Below are 26,020 nucleotides of genomic sequence, written 5' to 3'. Positions count from 1 at the left end.
CTCCATATACAATACTAGCTGATATACCTGGCTTTGCCCGAGTTAATTTGGTACTGGTGTTCACACAGAAAATCTTATGAAGTCGTGGTTACTTTAGAGATACCGGGAAAAAAATATGTTCACCATTTTGCATGGTTCTTTGCGTTACCCAGGAAACACCACCATGTGGGGTAACCATGCAACGTTTCCTTTATATAAAACTAGCGTACCCGTCGCGCGTTGCTGCGAAGACAGACATACATACATACATTCGTTTTTATATATCTAGATGACGGCAGCAGCGACCACTGAGGTTTTGTAGGCCGCTGCTTCCCCCTTGCAGGCTGAATAAAATAGCCGTTGTGTGGAACATCCAATTTATCCGGCTGCTGTGGCTTCTTGGGAAGATAGCTTAGTACATGTTTGCCCACTTCCAACTCCAATGGAGACTGACTGTAAATGGCTGGCGTGCTCTAGTATTTATGGTTCCAAGCTGTACGTGTCATTGCATACAGTCTATCTATCTATCTATCTATCTGGGTTATTGCATACAGTCTATCTATCTATCTATCTATCAGGGTTATTGCATACAGTCTATTTATCTATCTATCTATCTGGGTTATTGCATACAGTCTATCTATCTATTTATCTATCTATCTATGACATCAGGAAATGAGAGAATTAGATTCCGTACGTAAAATTTGAACGCTAATTCTTTGGCGCTTTGAATTGAATAATCGAGTTGGGACCCATTAACTTTTCCTCTTTATGACATAATCAATGCTCGTGCAAATTTCAAGTTTCTATGACATTGGGAAGTGAGAGAATTAAATTCCGTACGTAAAATTTGGACACTAATTCTTTTGCGCTTAGAATTGAATAATCGAGTTGGGATGAGACATAAGGCCTTGCCCATAAGCATTCCCCAACCTCCAAGAACTGAACCTACCTACCTGAATGAGATTTTGTAGGCTGCTGCTTCCCCCTTGCGGGCTAAATAAAATAGCCGTTGGGTGGAACATACAATTTATCCGGCTGCTGTGGCTTCTTAGGAAGATATCCTAGTACTTGTTTACCCACTTCCAACTTCAATGGTAATTGGCTGGCGTGCTCTAGTGGTTCCAAGCTGTACGTGTCATAATAGAGCCTTAATGACATCACAATGCAGCTTATGAGAACATGTTGGGGCATGTTCGCGCGTTGCTGCGAAGACAGACATACATACATACTACGTTTTTATATATCTAGATGACGGCAGCAGCGACCACTGAGGTTTACCGCTGGGGTATGTCACTCTTATTACTAATGGGGGGAGTGTCACTATTATTACTGCTGTGGGATGTCACTATTATCGCTGGGGTGAAGGTGTCACTATTACCGCTGGGGTATGTGTACATGTGGCAGAAATGGGCAGGGCTCTTTCAGAATAGACCGGGTGCAGATTTTGACTGCTTTTTAGATGCGGAAATGCTGCAGAATTTTCCACAGAAATCTCCGCTGAGCACATTCTGCAGTATTTCCGCGTCCAAAAAGCAGTCAGAATCTGCACCCGGTCTATTCTGAAACAGCCTTGTCCTTTTTAGAACGACGGGGGTAAAATCATACGTTGTGATAAGCCCCGCCCCCTGACGTGTTGGCACTTTGCGATACATAAGTGGGTTTTGGGTTGTAGTTTGGGCACTCGGTCCCTAAAAGGTTCGCCATCACTGGCCTAGTACATGTTTGCCCACTTCCAACTGACTGTAAATGGCTGGCGTGCTCTAGTATTTATGGTTTCAAGCTGTACGTGTCATTGCATACAGTCTATCTATCTATCTATCTATCAGGGTTATTGCATACAGTCTATCTATCTATCTATCTATCTATGACATCAGGAAATGAGAGAATTAGATTTTGTAGGCCGCTGCTTCCCCCTTGCGGGCTGAATAAAATAGCCGTTGGGTGGAACATACAATTTATCCGGCTGCTGTGGCTTCTTAGGAAGATATCCTAGTACTTGTTTACCCACTTCCAACTCCAATGGTAATTGGCTGGCGTGCTCTAGTGGTTCCAAGCTGTACGTGTCATAATAGAGCCTTAATGACATCACAATGCAGCTTTATAGAACATGTTGGGGCATGTTCAAGGGCGTCCGATGTTGATGACATCAGTGATGACATCACAATAGCAGGTGGCTTACTTATTCGATCTACGTGGGGGGGGGGCGTAACTTTCGACGACGCTCGCGCGCCATTTATCGTAGGATATTTGTACTATGCCTATAATCTTCCCAGGAGTGTACTCAACAACTTCCCAAAGTTTCATGGCGATCGGATGAATGGTGTAGTAGCGCATAAAGGACAAACACGCACGCACGCACGCACGCAGACAGACATACATTCAATTTTATATATATAGATGACATCAGGAAGCGAGAGCATTAGATTATGTACGTAAAATTTGGACGCTAATTCTTTTGCGCTTAGAATTGAATAATAGAGTTGGGACCCATTAGCTTTTAATAGTTATGATATAATCAATGCCCGTGCCAAATTTCACGTTTCTATGACACCGGGAAGTAAGAGAATTAGATTCCGTACGTAAAATTTGGACGCTAATTCTTTTGCACTTGAAATGAAAAATCGAGTTGGGACCCATCAACCTTTCCTATTTATGACATAATCCATGCCCGTGCAAAATTTCACGTTTCTATGACACCGGAAAGTGAGAGAATTAGATTCCGTACGTAACATTTGGACACTAATTCTTTTGCGCTTAGAATTGAATAATCGAGTTGGGACCCATTAGCTTTTCATATTTATGACACAATCAATGCCTGTGCCAAATCTCGAGTTTCTATTACAGCAAGAAGTGAGAGAATTAGATTTCATACATAAAATGGGTACGCTAATGCTTTTGTGCTTAGAATTAAACAATCGAGTCGGGAGCCATTAACTTTTCCTATTTATGACATAATCAATGCTCGTGCCAAATTTCAAGTGAGAGAATTAGATTACGTATGTAAAATTTGGACGCTAATTCTTTTGCCCATAAAATTGAATAATCGAGTTAGGACCCAATAACTTTTCCTATTTATGACAATCAATGCTCGTGCCAAATTTCGAGTTTCTATGACACCGGGAAGTGAGAGAATTAGATTCCGAACTTAAAATTTGGACGCTAGTGCTTTTGCGCTAGAATTGAATAATCAAGTTGGGACCCATTAGCTTTTCCTATTTATGACATAATCAATGCTCGTGCCAAATTTTAAGTTTCTAGGACATTGGGAAGTGAGAGATTTAGATTGTATGTAAAATTTTGACGCTAATTCTTTTGCGCTAGAATTAAATAATCGAGTTGGGACCCCTTTAGTTTTCCTATTCTGGACACAATCTATGCTCTTACCAAATTACATGTTTCTACAACATCGGGAAGTTGGAGAATTAGTGGCGAGTCAGTCAGTGAATCAGTGAGTCAGTGAGGGCTTTCGTCTTGATACATATAGATATGCATATACCGTATGTATACTATATTCCACACCATATCTTGCAATTCATTACCTGTTGGACTTAAGCTGAATTCTCGTCCAGTAAAGTGGTTTCATGGGGCAACCGGGCTCAATCTGGGGTTTGCGGGGTGGTAATTGTTTTGAAAGAAATCTTCCAAAGGATGAAGGTGGTGGTGGAGGACCAGAACCTGGAGGTGGTAGAGGACCAGAACCTGGAGGTGGTGGAGGACCAGAACCTGGAGGTGGTGGCGGACCACCAAAGCCTGGAGGCAGTGGGCCACCGAAGCCAGGAAGAGGTGGCGGCGGTGGAGGGCCACCGAAGCCAGGAAGAGGTGGCGGCGGTGGAGGGCCACCGAAGCCAGGAAGAGGTGGCGGTGGTGGAGGGCCACCGAAGCCAGGAAGAGGTGGCGGTGGTGGAGGGCCACCGAAGCCAGGAAGAGGAGGTGGTGCAGGAGGTCTAAAACCTGGCAACGGTGGAGGTGGTGGAATGAAGCTTGCATTAGCAAGAGGAGGAGCTGGTGGTGGTTGGAACTGATCTCCCAGGGAAGAAGGCAGGGGAGGAGGTGGAGGAGGTACAATGAAAGATGGCTCCTGAGTTTCTGTAGAGTTCGCTAGGTTCTGACTCCGTGATGGGATGTTCAACTTTTTAGGAAGTGTATGGGTGTTCTTTTGAGTTTTGTTCTCATCACAGGGTTTCAGAAAGGTGTCTCTGTCAGTCTGTATGTAAACATTGCGAAATGTCTTTGGTAGGATCTCATCTTCAGTTGAGATACAGGCATCCTTAACTTCACCATTTCCCTTATTTAATCTATTTTCCAATTCCTCTCGTAGGCTCTTTATGGTTTCCTCCAGTCTTGAGGTTTGGACAGCCTGCTCTCCTCGTACATTAAAGATTTCAACTTCAAATTGTGACTAAGGAAGACAAGCAGAAGAGAGATGAAGAACAAAGCTGGACATTAAGCAATGACCATTTCACTAATATTAATTGACAAAAGTGTATCTGTTTTTTTCCAAATTCATGAAGTGACATGCTCCACCAAATACCATTTTACAGAGTTCATCTTCCCTAAGCTGTGCTTCCAATGAGAATGCAATGCTTCAAAAAAGCACCATACATCAGAACATGGATTGTCTACGGGTCCATAATATGACTCATAGGGACTCCATGTTCTCTCTTACAGGGATTAAACCATTACTGAAAATTTATCAGATGCTAGTCATTATATGGCCAAGAAGTCAATTGTTACATTGTTCAAAACAATTAAGAATTTCCCATTAACAGCAGGCAAAAAAAAGTGATAGGGGATTTATTAACCCCTTAGTGACCAAGCCTGTTTGCGCCTTAATGACCAGGCCAAATTTTGCAAATCTGACACGTGTCAATTTAGCATGGAAAAACACCAGAAAGGTTTTGCATATCCAAGCGATTCTGACATTGTTTTTTCGCCACATGTTGTACTGCATTTAGGCGGAAAAAAAAGACCAATAGAATATGTGTTTATTTATTAAAAGCGCCAAAATTGGGAAAATGTTGAACAAATTGTCATTTTTTCACATTTCCAACTGCAATATCTCAAATATGTGCAAACATAATATAGAAATTTTTGCTAAGATATATATTTCCATCCGTTTACTTTATTTTGGGCGCACATTGGAAAAAGTTTGGGTTTTTTAACCATTTAGGAGACGTACAAATTTAACATTACTTTTCAGCATTTTGAGGAACACTTTGTTTTCCTACACCAAGCCAAGATTGGAAAGGTTCATAGGAGTCAAAATGATAGATACCCCCACAAATGACCCCATTTTAAAAACTACACCCCTTAACGTATTCACTGAGGGGTGTCATGAGTGTTTTAACCCCACAGTTTTTTTTTTAGGAGTCAATGCAATTTAGAAGAGAAAAACTAAAATTTCATATTTTTGCAAATATGTCATTTTAAAGACAGGAATTTTTTCTATAGTACACATGAAAATTAGGATTTGCACGCCAGAATGGATAAGCCTGTTTGTCCCGTGCTCAGAAACATACCCATTGTGGCCCTAGTATTACGTCTGTATGCACAATGGGGCCCAAAATGAAAGGAGCAACCGGTGGCTTTCGGAACAGAAATTTTGCTAGAAGGAGATTTAGGCCCTATTGCACACTTGTAGAGCCATTGAGTGACCAAAACGATGGAGAACCCCCACAAGTGACCCCATTTTGAAAATTAGACCCCTTAACGAATTTATCTAAGGGTACGATGAGTTTTTTGACTTCACAGTTTTTGAATGAATCTAAGCCAAGCCGAAGGAAAAAAATAACGGTTTTCATTTTTTTGGTAATTCTGTCATTTCAAAAGCAGGTTTTTTTGTACAACACATATATAAATGAAGACTTGCACCCCAAAATGGGTACCCCTGTTTGTCCTGTGCTCATAAACATACCCATTGTCATCCTAGTATTACATCTGTATGCACAATGTGGCCCAAAATGAAAGGAGCAACCGGTGACTTTCGGAACTGAAATTTTGCTTGAAGGAGATTTAGGCCCTATTGCACACTTGTAGAGCCATTGAGTGACCAAAACGATGGAGAACCCCCACAAGTGAGCCCATTTTAAAAAGTAGACCCCTTAACGAATTTATCTAGGGGTACGATGACTTTTTTGACTTCAGTTTTTGAATGAATCTAAGCCAAGCTGAAGGAAAAAAAATAACGGTTTTCATTTTTTTTGGCAATTGTGTCAATTTAAAAACAGGTTTTTTTGTCCAGTGTACATAGGAATGAAGACGGTCACCCCAAAAATGAATACCCCCGTTTGTCCCGTGTTCGGAAACATATCCATTGTGGCCCTAATCTACTTACAGGACACATGGCTAGGCCCACAATGGAGGGAATGTTCGCTGGATTTCAGGGCAGAACTGAATAAATTCCAGGCCCACTTATACGGAAAAAAAATTGACTTCCTAAAAATAACCCCCCCCCACCCCCCATTTTTTGGCATTCCCTAAATATTAGATAAGGTAATAATATAAACTGCATTTTATGTCCGAAGACAGGGGTAATTACGGAGGCAGGTTGGGTTGGGCACATGGGGCAAGAAAACCGTGTATTCCCCCTCCTCTCATGCTTTTTGGGGGGTATTTCGTGACCTCAGTGGTAAGGGGTGTAAAAAGTGGCGCTCTGTGAGGCTTTGTAATATTGCTGTGGTGCAGCGGTCTCGCACAGAAGGCGCTCAACAAGGTGCTCCTGGAACTGCATGAAGGCGAATGCTCCAGGGGCTTCTTGTAAATTACGGATTACAGGTAGCGGTCTGAATAACGCCGGGCTCACACAGCCGTAGGTGGAATCCCCTTGCGGAGGCCCGCAGCGGATTCCAGCTGTGAGCCCGGCTGTGACCCTGCGTACAGCCGCGTAATGTACTGCGCATAACTGTCTACTCACACAGGCGGTCATGCGCAGTACACCGTTGTTTGTTTTTATTTCCCGCGCCGTCGCTTAGAGATGACCCGGGTACCCGCAGCCCGTACACAATGCATTTGCATACGGGCTGCGGGTATATCTGCGGTCATAGAGCACAATGGGCTCTAGGTCGCGGATATCCGCAGTAAAATATAGCATGCCGTGTTCTGTTTTCTGAGAGTGGATTCCGTAATTCCGACCCACTAATTGGGGGGAATTGTGTAATCCAATGCATGCGATTGATCCGTGGATTACCGCTGATCAAGCGCATGCAGAACCCATAATTCCTCTCCGGTCATGTGTGACCGGCCTAATGTTATATTGCTACTTTATCACGTGACCGGGGACCACTCAACGAGGCCGCCGGTCACTGCTCCAAGCACTCAGCGACCGTTGGTCGCTGGGAGCAAGGAGATTTAAAATTTCCTGGGCTCCCCGGCTCCTGCGATTGTGTCCGGCATTTTGCCGGCGGGCGCATGCGCAGCAGCCGGAAGTGTCCATGGAGGATAATCGCATCTGGATTCAAATGCGGAAGCCTCCGAGAAGATGTTTCATCTCCCCTCACCGATCGCATCGGTAAGGGGAGATGAAACTTCCACTTTAAGAACTTTTACGTGATCGCCATTATGCATCAGGTAACGGCGATCACGTGACCAGTAACCGCATACCGCGGCATCCCGTGACATCTCCAGGCTCTTGGCTACCTTTGGTAGGCAGCAGCAGGGAAATTTTAAATTTCTTGGGCAATATTTCACTTTTGCGCATTCGTCCGCCATCCTGCTGACGGGCGCATGCGCAGAAGCTGGGGTAAGGTCCGCGGATGAACATTTCATCAGGGAACAAATCCGGGGACCTTGGGTACATAATTTCATCCCCCCTTACGGATATGATCCGTAAGGGGAGATGAAACTTTAACTTTATAAACTTTTAACTTTTTTTTTTACTTTTTAACTTTATATGATCATCGTTATCCGATGGATAACGGTGATCATATGACTGGAAACTGCATACAGCGGTCCCCAGTCATATCTCCCTGCACTCGGCTATCTGTGACAGCCGGGTGCAGGGAAATTTTGAATTTACCGGGCTCGCCGGTCTTCTGCGCATGCGCGCCACATCGGCACATCGCAGAAGCTAGCGGGGGGTCCGGAGACGGGCCGGAGGACATGGAGGAAGCGGGGTAAGTATTTTCATCTTCCCTCATGGATCTGATCCATGAGGGGAGGTGAAACTTTACTTTTTAAAAACTTTTTGGCAGTTTTCCGCGATCGCCGTTATCCATTGTCCCTGCTGGCATCTCCTGCCTCCCGACTACCTACAGGAGCCGGGAGCCAGGAGATTTTAAATATCCTGCGCCGCCGGGCCTTCTGCGCATGCGGCTGACGTAATGCCGCCTGGCGCGCATGCGCAGAAGGACGTCTACAGGGCCCGGAGCATCGGGAGAGCAGGGAGCAGCGTGCCGGACCCGGGTGAGTAATTTCAGCTGCTCCGATGGATCCGATCCATCAGGGCAGCTGAATATGTAACTTTTTTTCAACTTTTATTTACTTTCTGGCGATCGGCGCTATCCATTGGATAGCGCCGATCACAATGCCGGGGGGAGGGGGGGCGTCTGTACAGCCCGGGATGACAGCTCCATGCTGTCAGCTACCTGCGGACACTGACAGCATGGAGCTGTCACGTCCAGAGCCCGAAGGTCTTTATTCTCTGCAGGACACATGTTTTTACGTCCTCAGAGAATAAAGCCCACTTCGGGAGGACATAAAAACACTATGGGCTGGACGTTAAGGGGTTAAAGTACTGATACACGGGGCGATTATCGCCTGAATTCTCACTGGAAACAGAAAGTTTGGGCAATAATTATCCCGTGTACATGCAGCTGCCGACAGGGCACTAAACGAGCCTCTGTTTTATCAAGTGACTGTCGGGTTGTGACAACAGGAGCAGCTCTGGTTTACTAGGAATGAAGGTGGGTGGGCTGGAACGATACCTGGCTGCTCTGCCTCCATTTACTTGAATGACTATAGCACCTGTGTAAAACACAGGAGCGATAGTCGGGTGGTAGTACATGGGACAGCAGTCGGGTACTAAAGCGCCTGACAGTCATACAATGTAAAAGGTACCCTTAACCTACAATTAGAAAAATTTCCATGGGAACATTATTCCAAGGAGTATAACTTTTTTTTTGCATGTATGCGCTTTAAAAACTAGAACCCAAAACTAAATTTTTCTACCATAATTGATCATTACACATCGTCCAAAAAAACTACCTTGACGAGTGATAGGGCAGAGAGTATCTGGGAAAAACAATCAAAGTATTTGGCTGCAACACACAAAGTCAGGGTTAATCCTCGTCATCTTGGTCACCGTTACTTGGGTGTCTCCACATCCTGTGTGCCATATACGGTACCCTTGATTTTACTATCAAGGTCCCACTGAACATTCATTAATACAAGCTTCCACACAAAAGAAATATTGTGAAGAAAGGCTTTGCCAATAAATCTTACAAGAAAAAGAACAAAGAAACTAATGGCTTGAATGATAAACTGTGTTCTGAGCATCCCGCATTTGACTTCAGCCATGTGCAAAGTTGTATACATTGGCAACATTGCACAAAAAGCAAGCAGCATAAAGACAGATTTTATTTTCCACAATGTAAACTTTTCTACTAATGGTAATCTCTCCTATTCTAATGAAAACAACATATTAGGGGTCTGGAGAACAGATGAAACTGATGGTTGATAACATGCCTCGCAGTTGACTTTTCTTAGGACTTAAAAATGCATCATATTTTCCCCAACAATGTTTTGTAGTCATAGAGCAATTCTGTTTGTGAGCAAGCTGGAAAAAAATTCTATGTAATGTGGCATGGGTCATTAAATGGTAATTCTGCAGGGCTCTCTCATCATCAAATTGCCCTCAATTAATAATGTCTATCTGGCAGCTGGCAAGAGACTAAACAACTTGCATATGGTCAGAATTAAAGACAAGTAACCATTTTTGTTCAGAATACATAGCAACCAATTTTTGAAGACAGGTTTGCTATAAGAGAGACATCCAAACAAGTTAGAAACCAGCGAGTCTATATATTCAAATAAAAATAACCCTAGGCTCAAAATAGTTCTAGAGTTAGTTATTTTTTAACAAATGGTCAAAAGTGAGAAACCAGTATATAACTGAGAAATCTAACAACTGCTTATACCTTTTTATCAACTATAGTCTAATTTTGTTCTAATCCCTATAAGGCGATTAGTTTACGTCATTAGACTTGTGGTCATGCCAAAACGTGTTTCAGTAAAAAGGATTAATAAAATGTGGCCACATTGTCTGTCTGGATGATAATTTACTCTGTTCCTCACAGAACACTATGAACCACACAGGTACATATGACTGTGTGGTATAGGAAGTAGAACTTGACCAGTTTTGGCATGAGTAATCATTGAATAAAACTTAAAACCAGAGATCATGTGTTGGAGAACAACTTCACATCTGGTGAGAGTAAGGCCTGTATTAAAGGGTGCACTTGTCCACCATAGTATCCTTTGAAGGTCAATGGTCTGACACAATGTGCCACTAATACAAAACTGCCCCAAGCACACAGCGGAAAACAACCTAATATGGACTTAATTGTTTGCTATTTGCTTCTATGATCTATTTCTTATGAGCTGATTCACAAGTAACCTATTAAAACCTTATTTGATCCTGCATGTTGACCTCCAATAGATGGAGGGTGGGTCCTCTTTACAATTTCCTGTGATGGGCCCAAGCAACCCTTATAAGATGCCTTAATGAATATTGACTATCCTACTAGAGCAGTCAAGTGCAGTGCTATCTCTGGGCTAACACATATGGTCCAGTTACTTAGGGTTTCAAATTAAGAACAACATTTATAATAACCCTGTATAACTCACATTTAAGGACACGCATACATTAATTTGATATAATTGGAAACAAACTCAAAATGTTTTGTTGCATAGCATCAAAAATGTTTTCCACATCAGATGTTCAATGTGAGCCCCCTTTGTCACTCGGCACACATAGAGCGTGTAGTTAAGTTCCTGCCATACACGTTGCAGTATATCACGATTTACTGATGCAATGGCTTCTCTGATGCGTACTCGCAGATCATGCATGGTGGGTGGTAAGGGGGCTTGTGGACTATCCAACACTCCCCCGAAAGAAAAAAAAAAAACACGAGGAAAGTCTGGGGAACGTGGAGGCCAAGGAAGAAGCTCACTATAGTTCCAACTGGCATGGCCGATCCATCTGTATGGTAGTCGCCCATTGAGCTCACTTCTGATTTCATTGCGATAATGGAGGGGGTGACCCATCCTGCTGGAAGATAACACATGGGATTTTCTGTTTCAGCTGCAAAAGAAGCCATATCTCTAGGGTGTTCAGTAGTGATGAGCGAACGTACTCGTCCGAGCTTGATGCTCGGGCGAATATTAGGGTGTTCGGGATGCTCGTTACTCTTAACGAGCACCACGCGGTGTTCGGGTTACTTTCACTTTCCTCTGTGAGACGTTAGCGCGCTTTTCTGGCCAATTGAAAGACAGGGAAGGCATTACAACTTCCCCCTGTGACGTTGAAGCCCTATACCACCCCCCTGCTGAGAGTGGCTGGGGAGATCAGATGTCACCCTAGTATAAAAGTCGGCCCCTCCCGCGGCTCGCCTCAGATGCCTTGTGACTGAGTTAGCTGAAGGAAAGTGCTGCTGCTGGTGCTGCTGTAGGGAGAGTGTTAGGAGTGAGTGTAGGCTTCAAGAACCCCAACGGTCCTTCTCAGGGCCACATCTATCCGTGTGCAGTACTGTGGAGGGTGCTGTTAGCAGTGTAGCACAATATTTTTTTTTCAAAATCGGCTGTCTGCAGAGCATTGCGCCCTGCAGTAATAGTCCAGGGACAGAAGTGGTGGTTAGGCAGGGAGAGTGTTAGGAGTGAGTGTAGGCTTCAAGAACCCCAACGGTCCTTCTTAGGGCCACATTTAACCGTGTGCAGTACTGTGCAGGCTGCTGTTAGCAGTGTTGCATATTTTTTTTTTTCAAAATCGGCTGTGCAGAGCATTGCGCCCTGCAGTAATACTACAGGGAGAGAATTGTGTAGGCAGGACCAGATGACATATTATTGATTGAATATAGTCAGTGGGCCTTTTCTTTTAAAAAAAAAAGGGAAAAATTCTATGTGGCCTGCCTCTGTCAGTCCTCAGCGTTCTGTGTACGTGTGTGGTGGGTGGAGATAGTAAAAAAATTCATACGCAGCCAGCTACGTTTAACAGCAGGCTTGCGCCAATTTATTTCCTGCCTTCCTGGGAAAAATCACCGCTCTGCTGCACTTCATATAACTGCATTTCTGTGGAACAGATTTCTTATCTGATTGAATATAGTCAGTGGGCCGGCATTCCCTTTAAAAAAAAAAGGGAAAAATTCTATTTGTCCTGCAGGCTTCTGCCAATTTATTTCCTGCCTGGGAAATCACTGGTAATACAGCATGCTGAGGGGTAGGGGTAGGCCTAGAGGACGTGGACGTGGCCGAGGACGCGTAGGCCCAAGTGAGGGTGTGGGCACAGGCCGAGCTCCTGACCCAGGTGTATCGCAGCCGACTGCTGCGCGATTAGGAGAGAGGCACGTTTCTGGCGTCCCCACATTCATCGCCCAATTAATGAGTCCACGCGGGAGACCTTTATTAGAAAATGAGCAGTGTGAGCAGGTCCTGTCGTGGATGGCAGAAAGTGCTTCGAGCAAGCTATCATCCACCCACAGTTCTGCGCCGTCCAGTGCTGCAAATCCGAATCCTCTGGCTGCTGCTCCTCCTTCCTCCCAGCCTCCTCACTCCACTACAATGACACATGCTCAGGAGCGGGCAGACTCCCAGGAACTGTTCTCGGGCTCCTGCTCAGATTGGGCAGCAGTGGTTCCTCTCCCACCAGAGGAGTTTATCGTCACTGATGCCCAACCATTGGAAAGTTCCCGGGGTCCGGGGAATGAGGCTGGGGACTTCCGGCAACTGTCTCAAGACCTTTCAGTGGGTGAGGAGGACGATGACGATGAGACACAGTTGTTTTGTAGTGAGGTAGTAGTAAGGGCAGCAAGTCCGAGGGAGGAGCACACAGATGATTCGGAGGAAGAGCAGCAGGACGATGAGGTGACTGACCCCACCTGGTTTGCAACGCCTACTCAGGACAGGTCTTCAGAAGGGGAGGCAAGGGCAGCAGCAGGGCAGGTTGCAAGAGGCAGTGCAGTGGCCAGGGGTAGAGGCAGGGCCAGACCGAATAATCCACCAACTGTTTCCCAAAGCGCACCCTCGCGCCATGCCACCCTGCAGAGGCCAAGGTGCTCTAAGGTCTGGCAGTTTTTCACAGAGACGCCTGACGACCGACGAACAGTGGTGTGCAACCTTTGTCGCGCCAAGATCAGCCGGGGAGCCACCACCAACAGCCTCACCACCACCAGCATGCGCAGACATATGATGGCCAAGCACTAGAGATGAGCGAGCACCAAAATGCTCGGGTGCTCGTTACTCGGGACGAAATTTTCGCAATGCTCGAGGGTTCGTTTCGAGTAACGAACCCCATTGAAGTCAATGGGCGACCCAAGCATTTTTGCATTTCGCCGATGCTCGCTAAGGTTTTCATGTGTGAAAATCTGGGCAATTCAAGAAAGTGATGGGAACGACACAGCAACGGATAGGGCAGGCGAGGGGCTACATGTTGGGCTGCATCTCAAGTTCACAGGTCCCACTATTAAGCCACAATACCGGCAAGAGTGCCCCCCCCCCTCCCAACAACTTTTACTTCTGAAAAGCCCTCATTACCAATGGATACCTTAGCTAAGCACCACACTACCTCCAACAAAGCACAATCACTGCCTGCATGACACTCCGCTGCCACTTCTCCTGGGTTACATGCTGCCCAACCCCCCCTGCACGACCCAGTGTCCACAGCGCACACCAAATTGTCCCTGCGCAGCCTTCAGCTGCCCTCATGGCACGCCACACTCATGTCTATTTATAAGTGCGTCTGCCACAGGAAAAGCAGGCACACACTGCAGAGGGTTGGCATGGCTAGGCAGCGACCCTCTTTAAAAGGGGCGGGGCGATAGCCCACAATGCTGTACAGAAGCAATGAGAAATATAATCCTGTGCCACCGCCATCAGGAGCTGCACACGTGGGCATAGCAATGGGGAACCTATGTGCCACACACTATTCATTCTGTCAAGGTGTCTGCATGCCCCAGTCAGACCGCGGTTTTTAATTCATAGACACAGGCAGGTACAACTCCCTATTGTGAAGTCCCTGTCGACCCACAGCATGGGTGGGTGCCAGGAAGCCACCGGCGGTACATAAAAATATCCCATTGCATTGCCCAACACAGCTAAGGTAGTAATGTCGTGCTTAATGCAGGTGGGCTTCGGCCCACACTGCATGCCCCAGTCAGACTGGGGTTCTTTACAAGTGGACACATGTAGGTTAAACTCCGTGTGCACCTACAGCATGGGTGGCTCCCTGGAACCCACCGGCGGTACATAAAAATATCCCATTGCATTGCCCAACACAGCTGAGGTAGTAATGTTGTGCTTAATGCAGGTGGGCTTCGGCCCACACTGCATGCCCCAGTCTGACTGGCGTGCTTTAGATGTGGAAACAGATGCATTTATAATTCTCTGTGGACCCACAGCATGGGTGGGTGCCAGGAAGCCACCGGCGGTACATAAATATATCCCATTGCATTGCCCAACACAGCTGAGGTAGTAATGTCGTGCTTAATGCAGGTGGGCTTCGGCCCACACTGCATGCCCCAGTCAGACTGGGGTTCTTTAGAAGTGGAAACAGATGCATTTATAATTCCCTGTTGACCCACAGCATGGGTGGCTCCCTGGAACCCACCGGCGATACATAAAAATATCCCATTGCATTGCCCAACACAGCGGATGTAACGTCAGCTGTAATGCAGGTGGGCTAAAAATTCATTTGATTACACTGTAGGCGAGGGCCCACAAAAATTGCTGTATCAACAGTACTAATGTACATCCAAAAAATTGGCCATGGCCAACCAAGAGGGCAGGTGAAACCCATTAATCGCTTTGGTTAATGTGGCTTAAGTGGTAACTAGGCCTGGAGGCAGCCCAGTTTAACGAAAAATTGGTTCAAGTTAAAGTTTCAACGCTTTTAAGAGCATTGAAACTTATAAAAATTGTTTAGAAAAATTATATGAGTGAGCCTTGTGGCCCTAAGAAAAATTGCCCGTTCGGCGTGATTACGTGAGGTTTCAGGAGGAGGAGGAGGAGGAGGAGGAGGAGGAGGAGGAATATTATACACAGATTGATGAAGCAGAAATGTCCCCGTTTTGGATGGTGAGAGAGAACGATGCTTCCATCCGCGGGTGCAGCCTACGTATTGCTTAGGTATCGCTGCTGTCCGCTGGTGGAGAAGAGAAGTCTGGGGAAATCCAGGCTTTGTTCATCTTGATGAGTGTTAGCCTGTCGGCACTGTCGGTTGACAGGTGGGTACGCTTATCCGTGATGATTCCCCCAGCCACACTAAACACACTCTCTGACAAGACGCTAGCCGCAGGACAAGCAAGCACCTCCAGGGCATACAGCGCGAGTTCAGGCCACGTGTCCAGCTTCGACACCCAGTAGTTGTAGGTGGCAGAGGCCTCACGGAGGACGGTCGTGCGATCGGCTACGTACTCCCTCACCATCCTTTTACAGTGCTCCCACCGACTCAGCCTTGACTGGGGAGCGGTGACACAGTCTTGCTGGGGAGCCATAAAGCTGGCAAAGGCCTTGGAGAATGTTCCCCTGCCTGCGCTGTACATGCTGCCTGATCTCTGCGCCTCCCCTGCTACCTGGCCCTCGTAACTGCGCCTTCTGCCACTAGCGCTGTCGGATGGGAAGTTTACCATCAGTTTGTCCACCAGCGCCCTGTGGTATAGCATCATTCTCGAACCCCTTTCCTCTTCGGGAATGAGAGTGCAAAGGCTCTCCTTATACCGTGGATCGAGCAGTGTGTACACCCAGTAATCCGTAGTGGCCAGAATGCGTGTAACGCGAGGGTCACGAGAAAGGCATCCTAACATGAAGTCAGCCATGTGTGCCAGGGTACCTGTACGCAACACATGGCTGTCCTCACTCGGAAGATCACTTTCAGGATCCTCCTCCTCCTCTGGCCATACACGCTGAAAGGATAACAGGAAAGCAGCATGGGTACCGTCAGCAGTGGGCCAAGCTGTCTCTTCCCCCTCCTCCTCATCCTCCTCATGCTCCTCCTCCTGAACTCGCTGAGATATAGACAGGAGGGTGCTCTGACTATCCAGCGACATACTGTCTTCCCCCGGCTCTGTTTCCGAGCGCAAAGCGTCTGCCTTTATGCTTTGCAGGGAACTTCTCAAGATGCATAGCAGAGGAATGGTGACGCTAATGATTGCAGCATCGCCGCTCACCACCTGGGTAGACTCCTCAAATTTTCCAAGGACCTGGCAGATGTCTGCCAACCAGGCCCACTCTTCTGTAAATAATTGAGGAGGCTGACTCCCACTGCGCCGCGCAAGTTGGAGTTGGTATTTCACTATAGCTCTACGCTGCTCATAGAGTCTGGCCAACATGTGGAGCGTAGAGTTCCACTGTGTGGGCACGTCGCACAGCAGTCGGTGCACTGGCAGATTAAACCGATGTTGCAGGGTCCGCAGGGTGGCAGCGTGCGTGTGGGACTTGCGGAAATGTGCGCAGATCCGGCGCACCTTTCCGAGCAGGTATGACAAGTGGGGGTAGCTTTTCAGAAAGCGCTGAACCACCAAATTAAACACATGGGCCAGGCATGGCACGTGCGTGAGGCTGCCGAGCTGCAGAGCCGCCACCAGCTTACGGCCGTTGTCACACACGACCATGCCCGGTTGGAGGCTCAGCGGCGCAAGCCAGCGGTCGGTCTGCTCTGTCAGACCCTGCAGCAGTTCGTGGGCCGTGTGCCTCTTCTCTCCTAAGCTGAGTAGTTTCAGCACGGCCTGCTGACGCTTGCCCACCGCTGTGCTGCCACGCCGCGTGACACCGACTGCTGGCGACGTGCTGCTGCTGACACATCTTGATTGCGAGACAGAGGTTGCGTAGGAGGAGGAGGAGGAGGGTGGTTTAGTGGAGGAAGCATACACCCCCGCAGATACCACCACCGATCTGGGGCACGCAATTCGGGCGGTGGGTAGGACGTGAGCGGTCCCAGGCTCTGACTCTGTCCCAGCCTCCACTAAATTCACCCAATGTGCCGTCAGGGAGATATAGTGGCCCTGCCCGCCTGTGCTTGTCCACGTGTCTGTTGGTAAGTGGACCTTGGCAGTAACCGCGTTGGTGAGGGCGCGTACAATGTTGCGGGAGACATGGTCGTGCAGGCCTGGGACGGCACATCGGGAAAAGTAGTGGCGACTGGGAACCGAGTAGCGCGGGGCCGCCGCCGCCATCATGCTTTTGAAAGCCTCCGTTTCCACAAGCCTATACGGCAGCATCTCTAGGCTGATCAATTTTGCAATGTGCACGTTTAACGCTTGAGCGTGTGGGTGCGTGGCGTCGTACTTGCGCTTGCGCTCAAACTGTGGCGCTAGCGACGTCTGGACGCTACGCTGAGGGACATTGCTGGATGGGGCCGAGGACAGCGGAGGTGAGGGTGTGGGTGCAGGCCAGGAGACGGTAGTGCCTGTGTCCTGAGAGGGGGGTTGGATCTCAGTGGCAGGTTGGGGCACAGGGGGAGAGGCAGCGGTGCAAACCGGAGGCGGTGAACGGCCTTCGTCCCACCTTGTGGGGTGCTTGGCCATCATATGTCTGCGCATGCTGGTGGTGGTGAGGCTGTTGGTGGTGGCTCCCCGGCTGATCTTGGCGCGACAAAGGTTGCACACCACTGTTCGTCGGTCGTCAGGCGTCTCTGTGAAAAACTGCCAGACCTTAGAGCACCTCGGCCTCTGCAGGGTGGCATGGCGCGAGGGTGCACTTTGGGAAACAGTTGGTGGATTATTCGGTCTGGCCCTGCCTCTACCCCTGGCCACCGCACTGCCTCTTGCAACCTGCCCTGCTGCTGCCCTTGCCTGCCCCTCTGAAGACCTGTCCTGAGTAGGCGTTACACACCAGGTGGGGTCAGTCACCTCATCGTCCTGCTGCTCTTCCTCCGAATCCTCTGTGCGCTCCTCCCTCGGACTTACTGCCCTTACTACTACCTCACTGCAAGACAACTGTGTCTCATCGTCATCGTCCTCCTCACCCACTGAAAGGTCTTGAGACAGTTGCCGGAAGTCCTCAGCCTCATCCCCCGGACCCCGGGAACTTTCCAATGGTTGTGCATCAGTGACGATAAACTCCTCTGGTGGGAGAGGAACCACTGCTGCCCAATCTGAGCAGGGGCCCGAGAACAGTTCCTGGGAGTCTTCCAGCTCCTGAGCATGTGTCATTGTAGTGGAGTGAGGAGGCTGGGAGGAAGGAGGAGCAGCAGCCAGAGGATTCGGATTTGCAGCACTGGACGGCGCAGAACTGTGGGTGGATGATAGCTTGCTCGAAGCACTTTCTGCCATCCACGACAGGACCTGCTCACACTGCTCATTTTCTAATAAAGGTCTCCCGCGTGGACCCATTAATTGGGCGATGAATGTGGGGACGCCAGAAACGTGCCTCTCTCCTAATCGCGCAGCAGTCGGCTGCGACACACCTGGATCAGGAGCTCGGCCTGTGCCCACACCCTCACTTGGGCCTACGCGTCCTCGGCCGCGTCCACGTCCTCTAGGCCTACCCCTACCCCTCAGCATGCTGTATTACCAGTGATTTCCAAGCCAGGAAAGAAATTGGCGCAAGCCTGCAGCCAAAATAGAATTTTTTCCCTTGTTTTTCAAAGGACAAGCCACACTGCGTGTATTCAATGAATACTACTAAGTTTAATAACTGTGTTGTGGCCCTGCCAATGTGTCAGAGAACTGCAGTGATGCAAAGTTATTCGCTACAGCAGATCAGGGATTTCCCATGCAGGAAAAAAATTGGCGCAAGCCTGCAGTAAAACGTAGCTGGCTGCGTCTGATTTTTTTTAACGTTCTGCACGCAGCACACACGTACCCAAAGCCCTGAGGAGTGTCAGAGGCAGGCGAAATAGAATTTTTTCCCTTGCTTTTCAAAGGAAAAGCCACACTGCGTCTATTCAATGAATAATGTATGTCTTCTGGCCCTGCCTACACAATTCTATCCCTGTAGTATTAATGCCGGGTGCAATGGTCTGCACAGCCGGTTTTGAGAAAAAAAAATAAATATGCAACACTGCTAACAGCAGCCTGGACAGTACTGCACACGGATAGATGTGGCCCTAGAAAGGACCGTTGGGGTTCTTGAAGCCTACACTCACTGCTAACACTCTCCCTGCCTAACCACCACTTCTGTCCCTATTGCAGGGCGCAATGCTCTGCAGATCCAATTTTGAAAAAAAATAAAAACACAGTGCTAACACAGTACTGCACACTATTAGATGTGGCCCTGAGAAGGACCGTTGGGGTTCTTGAAGCCTACACTAACTCCTAACGCTTTCCCTACAGCAGCTCCAGCACGATAGCACTTTCCCTCAGCTAACTCACAAGGCATCTGAGCCGAGCCGCGGGAGGGGCCGATTTTTATACTCGGGTGACATCAGATCTCCCCAGCCACTCACAGCAGGGGGGTGGTATAGGGCTTGAACGTCACAGGGGGAAGTTGTAATGCCTTCCCTGTCTTTCAATTGGCCAGAAAAGCGTGCTAAAGTCTCAGAGAGGAAACTGAAAGTAACCAGAACATCGCGTGGTACTTGTTACGAGTACCGAGCATCCCGAACACGCTAATATTCGCCCGAGTATCAAGCTCGGACGAGTACGTTCGCTCATCTCTACCAAGCACCCCACAAGGTGGGACGAAGGCCGTTCACCGCCTCCGGTTTGCACTGCTGCCTCTCCCCCTGTGCCCCAACCTGCCACTGAGATCCAACCCCCCCTCTCAGGACACAGGCACTACCGTCTCTTGGCCTGCACCCACACCCTCACCTCCGCTGTCCTTGGCCCAATCCAGCAATGTCTCGCAGCGCACCGTCCAGCCGTCGCTAGCACAAGTGTTTGGGCGCAAGCACAAGTACGCCGCCACACACCCGCACGCTCAAACGTTAACCATCCACATAGCCAAATTTATCAGCCTTGAGATGCTGCCGTATAGGGTTGTGGAAACGGAGTCCTTCAAAAGTATGATGGCGGCGGCGGCCCCGCGCTACTCAGTTCCCAGTCGCCACTACTTTTCCCGATGTGCCGTCCCAGCCCTGCACGACCACGTCTCCCGCAACATTGTACGCGCCCTCACCAACGCGGTTACTGCCAAGGTCCACTTAACAATGGACACGTGGACAAGCACAGGCGGGCAGGGCCACTATATCTCCCTGACGGCACATTGGGTGAATTTAGTGGAGGCTGGGACAGAGTCAGAGCCTGGGACCGCTCACGTCCTACCCACCCCCAGAATTGCGGGCCCCAGCTCGGTGGTGGTATCTGCGGCGGTGTATGCTTCCTCCACTAAACCACCCTCCTCCTCCTCCAACGCAACCTCTGTCTCGCAATCAAGATGTGTCAGCAGCAGCAGCAGCAGCAGCGCGTCGCCAGCAGTCGGTGTCGCGCGTCGTGGCAGCACAGCGGTGGGCAAGCGTCAGCAGGCCGTGCTGAAATTACTCAGCTTAGGAGATAAGAGGCACACGGCCCACGAACTGCTGCAGGGTCTGACAGAGCAGACCGACCGCTGGCTTGCGCCGCTGAGCCTCCAACTGGGCATGGTCGTGTGTGACAACGGCCGTAAGCTGGTGGCGGCTCTGCAGCTCGGCAGCCTCACGCACGTGCCATGCCTGGCCCACGTCTTTAATTTGGTGGTTCAGCGCTTTCTGAAAAGCTACCCACGCTTGTCAGACCTGCTCGTAAAGGTGCATCGGCTCTGCGCACATTTCCGCAAGTCCCACACGGACGCTGCCACCCTGCGGACCCTGCAACATCGGTTTACTCTGCCAGTGCACCGACTGCTGTGCGACGTGCCCACACGGTGGAACTCTACGCTCCACATGTTGGCCAGGCTCTATGAGCAGCGTAGAGCTATAGTGGAATACCAACTCCAACATGGGCGGCGCAGTGGGAGTCAGCCTCCTCAATTATTTTCAGAAGAGTGGGCCTGGTTGGCAGACATCTGCCAGGTCCTTGGAAACTTTGAGCAGTCTACCCAGGTGGTGAGCGGCGATGCTGCAATCATTAGCGTCACCATTCCTCTGCTATGCATCTTGAGAAGTTCCCTGCAAAGCATAAAAGCAGACGCTTTGTGCTCGGAAACAGAGCCGGGGGAAGACAGTATGTCGCTGTGTGAGGGTATATATTTGTGAGGGTATCTATATATATTGCCATATGTTTTTTTATGCTTTATACCTATATGCAAGTTTTATTCAATTCCAAATGAGAAAAAAAACTTATATGTCGCCTTACATCAGATATTCCAAGGCTTTGCAAGGCTGAGAGAGATGTTCTAGAAATTCAGAGATGATACCGAACCAGACATGAAGGCTGCATGTACTTGGCTGTTCTCCCAGAAGCGCAATATCAACATGTTCAAATGTACATAACTTTCACTGTCCCAGGCCGGAAATCCGGACTTCCCATATATGGTTATGAGCCCATCACCCCTTGATGGTGATGGGACAAAGGGTATAAGATCTCATGTAATCTGTAATAAAGGTCGGCAAAGCGCAGCCATGTCCCGTGTGAGGAATGATACCAGACCTCTGTGTGGTGTTTTTTTCTTTACCGCCGGCAACGGGGCAAGTGGGGTGGGCCTGATTGGTGCTGTACTTAGAATTTTATTACCCTGACAGCTGGATAGTCAGAGCACCCTCCTGTCTATATCTCAGCGCGTTGAGGAGGAGGAGGAGGAGGTGCATGAGGAGGAGGGGGAAGAGACAGCTTGGCCCACTGCCGACGGTACCCATGCTGCTTGCCTGTCATCCTTTCAGCGTGTATGGCCTGAGGAGGAGGAGGAGGAGGATCCTGAAAGTGATCTTCCTAGTGAAGACAGCCATGTGTTGCGTACAGGTACCCTGGCACACATGGCTGACTTCATGTTAGGATGCCTGTCTCGTGACCCTCGCGTTGCACGCATTCTGGCCACTACGGATTACTGGGTGTACACACTGCTCGACCCACGGTATAAGGAGAACCTTTCCACTCTCATTCCTGAAGAGGAAAGGGGTTCGAGAGTGTTGCTATACCACAGGACCCTGGCGGACAAGCTGATGGTAAAATTCCCATCCGACAGCGCTAGTGGCAGAAGGCGCAGTTCCGAGGGCCAGGTAGCAGGGGAGGTGCGGAGATCGAGCAGCATGTACAGCACAGGCATTACAACAGTCTTTAAGGCCCTGGACAGCTTTATGGCTCCCAAGTCAAGGCTGAGTCGGCGGGAGCACTGTAAAAGGATGGTGAGGAAGTACGTAGCCGATCGCACGACCGTCCTCCCTGACGCCTCTGCCACCTACAACTACTGGGTGTCGAAGCTGGACACGTGGCCTGAACTCGCGCTGTATGCCCTGGAGGTGCTTGCTTGTCCTGCGGTTAGCGTCCTGTCAGAGAGGGTGTTTAGTGCGGCTGGGGGAATCCTCACAGATAAGCGTACCCGCCTGTCAAGATGAACAAAGCCTGGATTTCCCCAGACTTCTCTTCTCCACCAGCGGACAGCAGCGATACCTAAGCAATACGTAGGCTGCACCCGCGGATGGAAGCATCGTTCTGTCTCACCATCCAAAACGGGGACATTTCTGCTTCATCAATCTATGTATAATATTCCTCCTCCTCCTCCTCCTCCTCCGGAAACCTCACGTAATGACGCCGAATGGGCAATTTTTCTTAGGGCCACAAGGCTCACTCATATAATTTTTCTTTAAAATTTTTATACGTTTCAATGCTCTTAAAAGCGTTGAAACTTTAACTTGAACCAATTTTTCGGTAAACTGGGCTGCCTCCAGGCCTAGTTACCACTTAAGCCACATTAACCAAAGCGATTAATGGGTTTCACCTGCCCTCTTGGTTGGCCAGGGCCAATTTTTCTGATGTACATTAGTACTGTTGATACAGCAATTTTTGTGGGCCCTCGCCTACAGTGTAATCAAATGAATTTTTAGCCCACCTGCATTACAGCTGACGTTACATCCGCTGTGTTGGGCAATGCAATGGGATATTTTTATGTACCGCCGGTGGGTTCCAGGGAGCCACCCATGCTGTGGGTCAACCGGGAATTATAAATGCATCTGTTTCCACTTCTAAAGAACCCCAGTCTGACTGGGGCATGCAGTGTGGGCCGAAGCCCACCTGCATTAAGCACAACATTACTACCTCAGCTGTGTTGGGCAATGCAATGGGATATTTTTATGTACCGCTGGTGGCTTCCTGGCACCCACCCATGCTGTGGGTCCACAGAGAATTATAAATGCATCTGTTTCCACTTCTAAAGAACCCCAGTCAGACTGGGGCATGCAGTGTGGGCCGAAGCCCACCTGCATTAAGCACGACATTACTACCTCAGCTGTGTTGGGCAATGCAATGGGATATTTTTATGTACCGCCGGTGGGTTCCAGGGATCCACCCATGCTGTCGGTCCACAGGGACTTCACAATAGGGAGTTATACCTGCCTGTGTCTATGAATTAAAAACCGCGGTCTGACTGGGGCATGCAGACACCTTGACAGAATGAATAGTGTGTGGCACATAGGTTCCCCATTGCTATGCCCACGTGTGCAGCTCCTGATGGCGGTGGCACAGGATTATATTTCTCATTGCTTCTGTACAGCATTGTGGGCTATCGCCCCGCCCCTTTTAAAGAGGGTCGCTGCCTAGCCGTGCCAACCCTCTGCAGTGTGTGCCTGCGGTTCCTCGTCATGGCAGACGCACTTATAAATAGACATGAGGGTGGTGTGGCATGAGGGCAGCTGAAGGCTGCGCAGGGACACTTGTGTGCGCTGTGGACACTGGGTCGTGCGGGGGGGTTGGGCAGCATGTAACCCAGGAGAAGTGGCAGCGGAGTGTCATGCAGGCAGTGATGGTGCTTTGTTGGAGGTAGTGTGGTGCTTAGCTAAGGTATCCATTGCTAATTAGGGCTTTTCAGAAGTAAAAGTTGTTGGGAGGGGGGGGGGGCCCACTCTTGCCGATATTGTGGCTTAATAGTGGGACCTGTGAACTTGAGATGCAGCCCAACATGTAGCCCCTCGCCTGCCCTATCCGTTGCTGTGTCGTTCCCATCACTTTCTTGAATTGCCCAGATTTTCACACATGAAAACCTTAGCGAGCATCGGCAAAATACAAAAATGCTTGGGTCACCCATTGACTTCAATGGGGTTCGTTATTCGACACGAACCCTCGAGCATCGCGATAATTTCGTCCCGAGTAACGAGCACTCGAGCATTTTGGTGCTCGCTCATCTCTAGTGTTCAGCTTTGGAATCCCTGGGATTGTTTCCTTATGAAAAAAAAGGATCTGTACATTTTCCCACAGATTATAGCACAAAACTAGAGATGAGCGAACGTGTTCTTCCGAGCTTGATATTCGTGCGAATATTAGGGTGTTCGGGATGTTCGTTATTCGTAACGAACACCATGCGGTGTTCTGGTTACTTTCACTTCCTTCCCTGAGACGTTAGCGCGCTTTTCTGGCCAATTGAAAGACAGGGAAGGCATTACAACTTCCCCCTGTGACATTCAAGCCCTATACCACCCCCCTGCTGTGAGTGGCTGGGAAGATCAGGTGTCACCCGAACATAAAAGTCGGCCCCTCCCGCGGTTCGCCTCAGATGCCGTGTGAGTTAGATGAGGGACAGTGCTGTTTGTACCGGAGCTGCTGTAGGGAAAGAATTGGTAGTTAGTGTAGGCTTCAAGACCCCCCAAAGGTCCTTATTAGGGCCACTGATAGCTGTGTGTTGGCTGCTGTTAGCAGTGGCAATTTTTTTTTTTCTCAAAATCGGCTCTGCAGAGCGTTGCACCTGGCATTAGGGACAGAAGTGCTGCATAGGCAGGGAGAGTGTTAGGAGTGAGTGTAGCCTTCAAGAACCTCAACGGTCCTTTCTAGGGCCATATTTAACCGTGTGCAGTACTGTCCAGGCTGCTGTTAGCTGTGCTGCATTTTTTTTTGCTTCTCAAAATCGCCTCTGCAGACCATTGCACCCTCCATTGATACTGCAGGGAAAGAATTGTATAGGCAGGGCCACAACACAGTTTTTATTCATTGAATATACGCAGTGCTGCCTTTTGGTGCAAAAAAACGGAAAATAATTCTATTTGTCCTGCCTCTGTGCGTCCTAACGCCGGTGGACACGTGTCGGCTGCGTGTGCAACCTGTAAAAATCAGACGCACCCAGCTACGTTTTACTCCTGGCTTTGCCATTTGCTTTCCTTAATTGGGAAAAAAAATACCTGCTCTGCCACAGTTAATAACTCTGCTACCCTCACGTTCTGTGACACATTAGCAGGAAAACAGCACAGTTATTAAACTTAGATTATTCATTCACTAGAGGCAGTGGGGCCTTTCGTTTTCAAAAAAGGGAAAAAATTATATTTGGCCTGCAGTCTTGCGCCAATTTATTAGCTGCCTGTGAAATCAAATCACTGGTAATACAGCATGCTGAGGGGTAGGGGTAGGCCTAGAGGACGTGGACGCGGCCGAGGACGCGGAGGGCCAAGTCAGGGTGTGGGCACAGGCCAAGCTCCTGATCCAGGTGTGTCGCAGCCGACTGCTGCGCGATTAGGAGAGGCGCACGTTTCTGGTGTCCCCACATTCATCGCCCAATTAATGGGTCCACGCGGGAGACGGTTATTAGAAAATGAGCAGTGTGAGCAGGTCCTGTCCTGGATGGCAGAAAGTGCTTCGAGCAACCTATCGTCTACCCGCAGTTCTGCGCCGTCCACTGCTGCCAATCCGAATCCTCTGTCTGCTGCTCCTCCTTCCTCCCAGCCTCCTCACTCCACTACAATAACACCTGCTCAGGAGCGGGAACACTCCCAGGAACTGTTCTCGGGCCCCTGCTTAGATTGGGCAGCAGCGGTTCCTCTCCCACCAGAGGAGTTTATCGTCAC

General features: G+C 48.9%; 1 protein-coding gene across 3 annotated transcripts in view; it reads right to left on the bottom strand.

Moving 5' to 3' along the window:
- The window catches only part of FMN1 (formin 1), a 374,657-nt gene that overhangs the window by 178,464 nt on the left and 170,173 nt on the right, over nucleotides 1-26,020 (bottom strand). For all 3 annotated transcript variants that reach the window (XM_066608501.1, XM_066608502.1, XM_066608503.1), the window contains one exon: nucleotides 3,519-4,378. In XM_066608501.1, coding sequence (XP_066464598.1) covers nucleotides 3,519-4,378 — 860 coding nt within the window. The remainder of the gene's footprint in view (nucleotides 1-3,518; nucleotides 4,379-26,020) is intronic.

The sequence above is a fragment of the Eleutherodactylus coqui genome, chromosome 6 (genome assembly GCF_035609145.1).
Source record: "Eleutherodactylus coqui strain aEleCoq1 chromosome 6, aEleCoq1.hap1, whole genome shotgun sequence".
NCBI classification, from domain to species: Eukaryota; Metazoa; Chordata; class Amphibia; order Anura; family Eleutherodactylidae; genus Eleutherodactylus; species Eleutherodactylus coqui.
The sequence above is the reverse complement of the archived record's forward strand: the minus strand, read 5'-3'. Positions and strand labels throughout refer to the sequence as shown.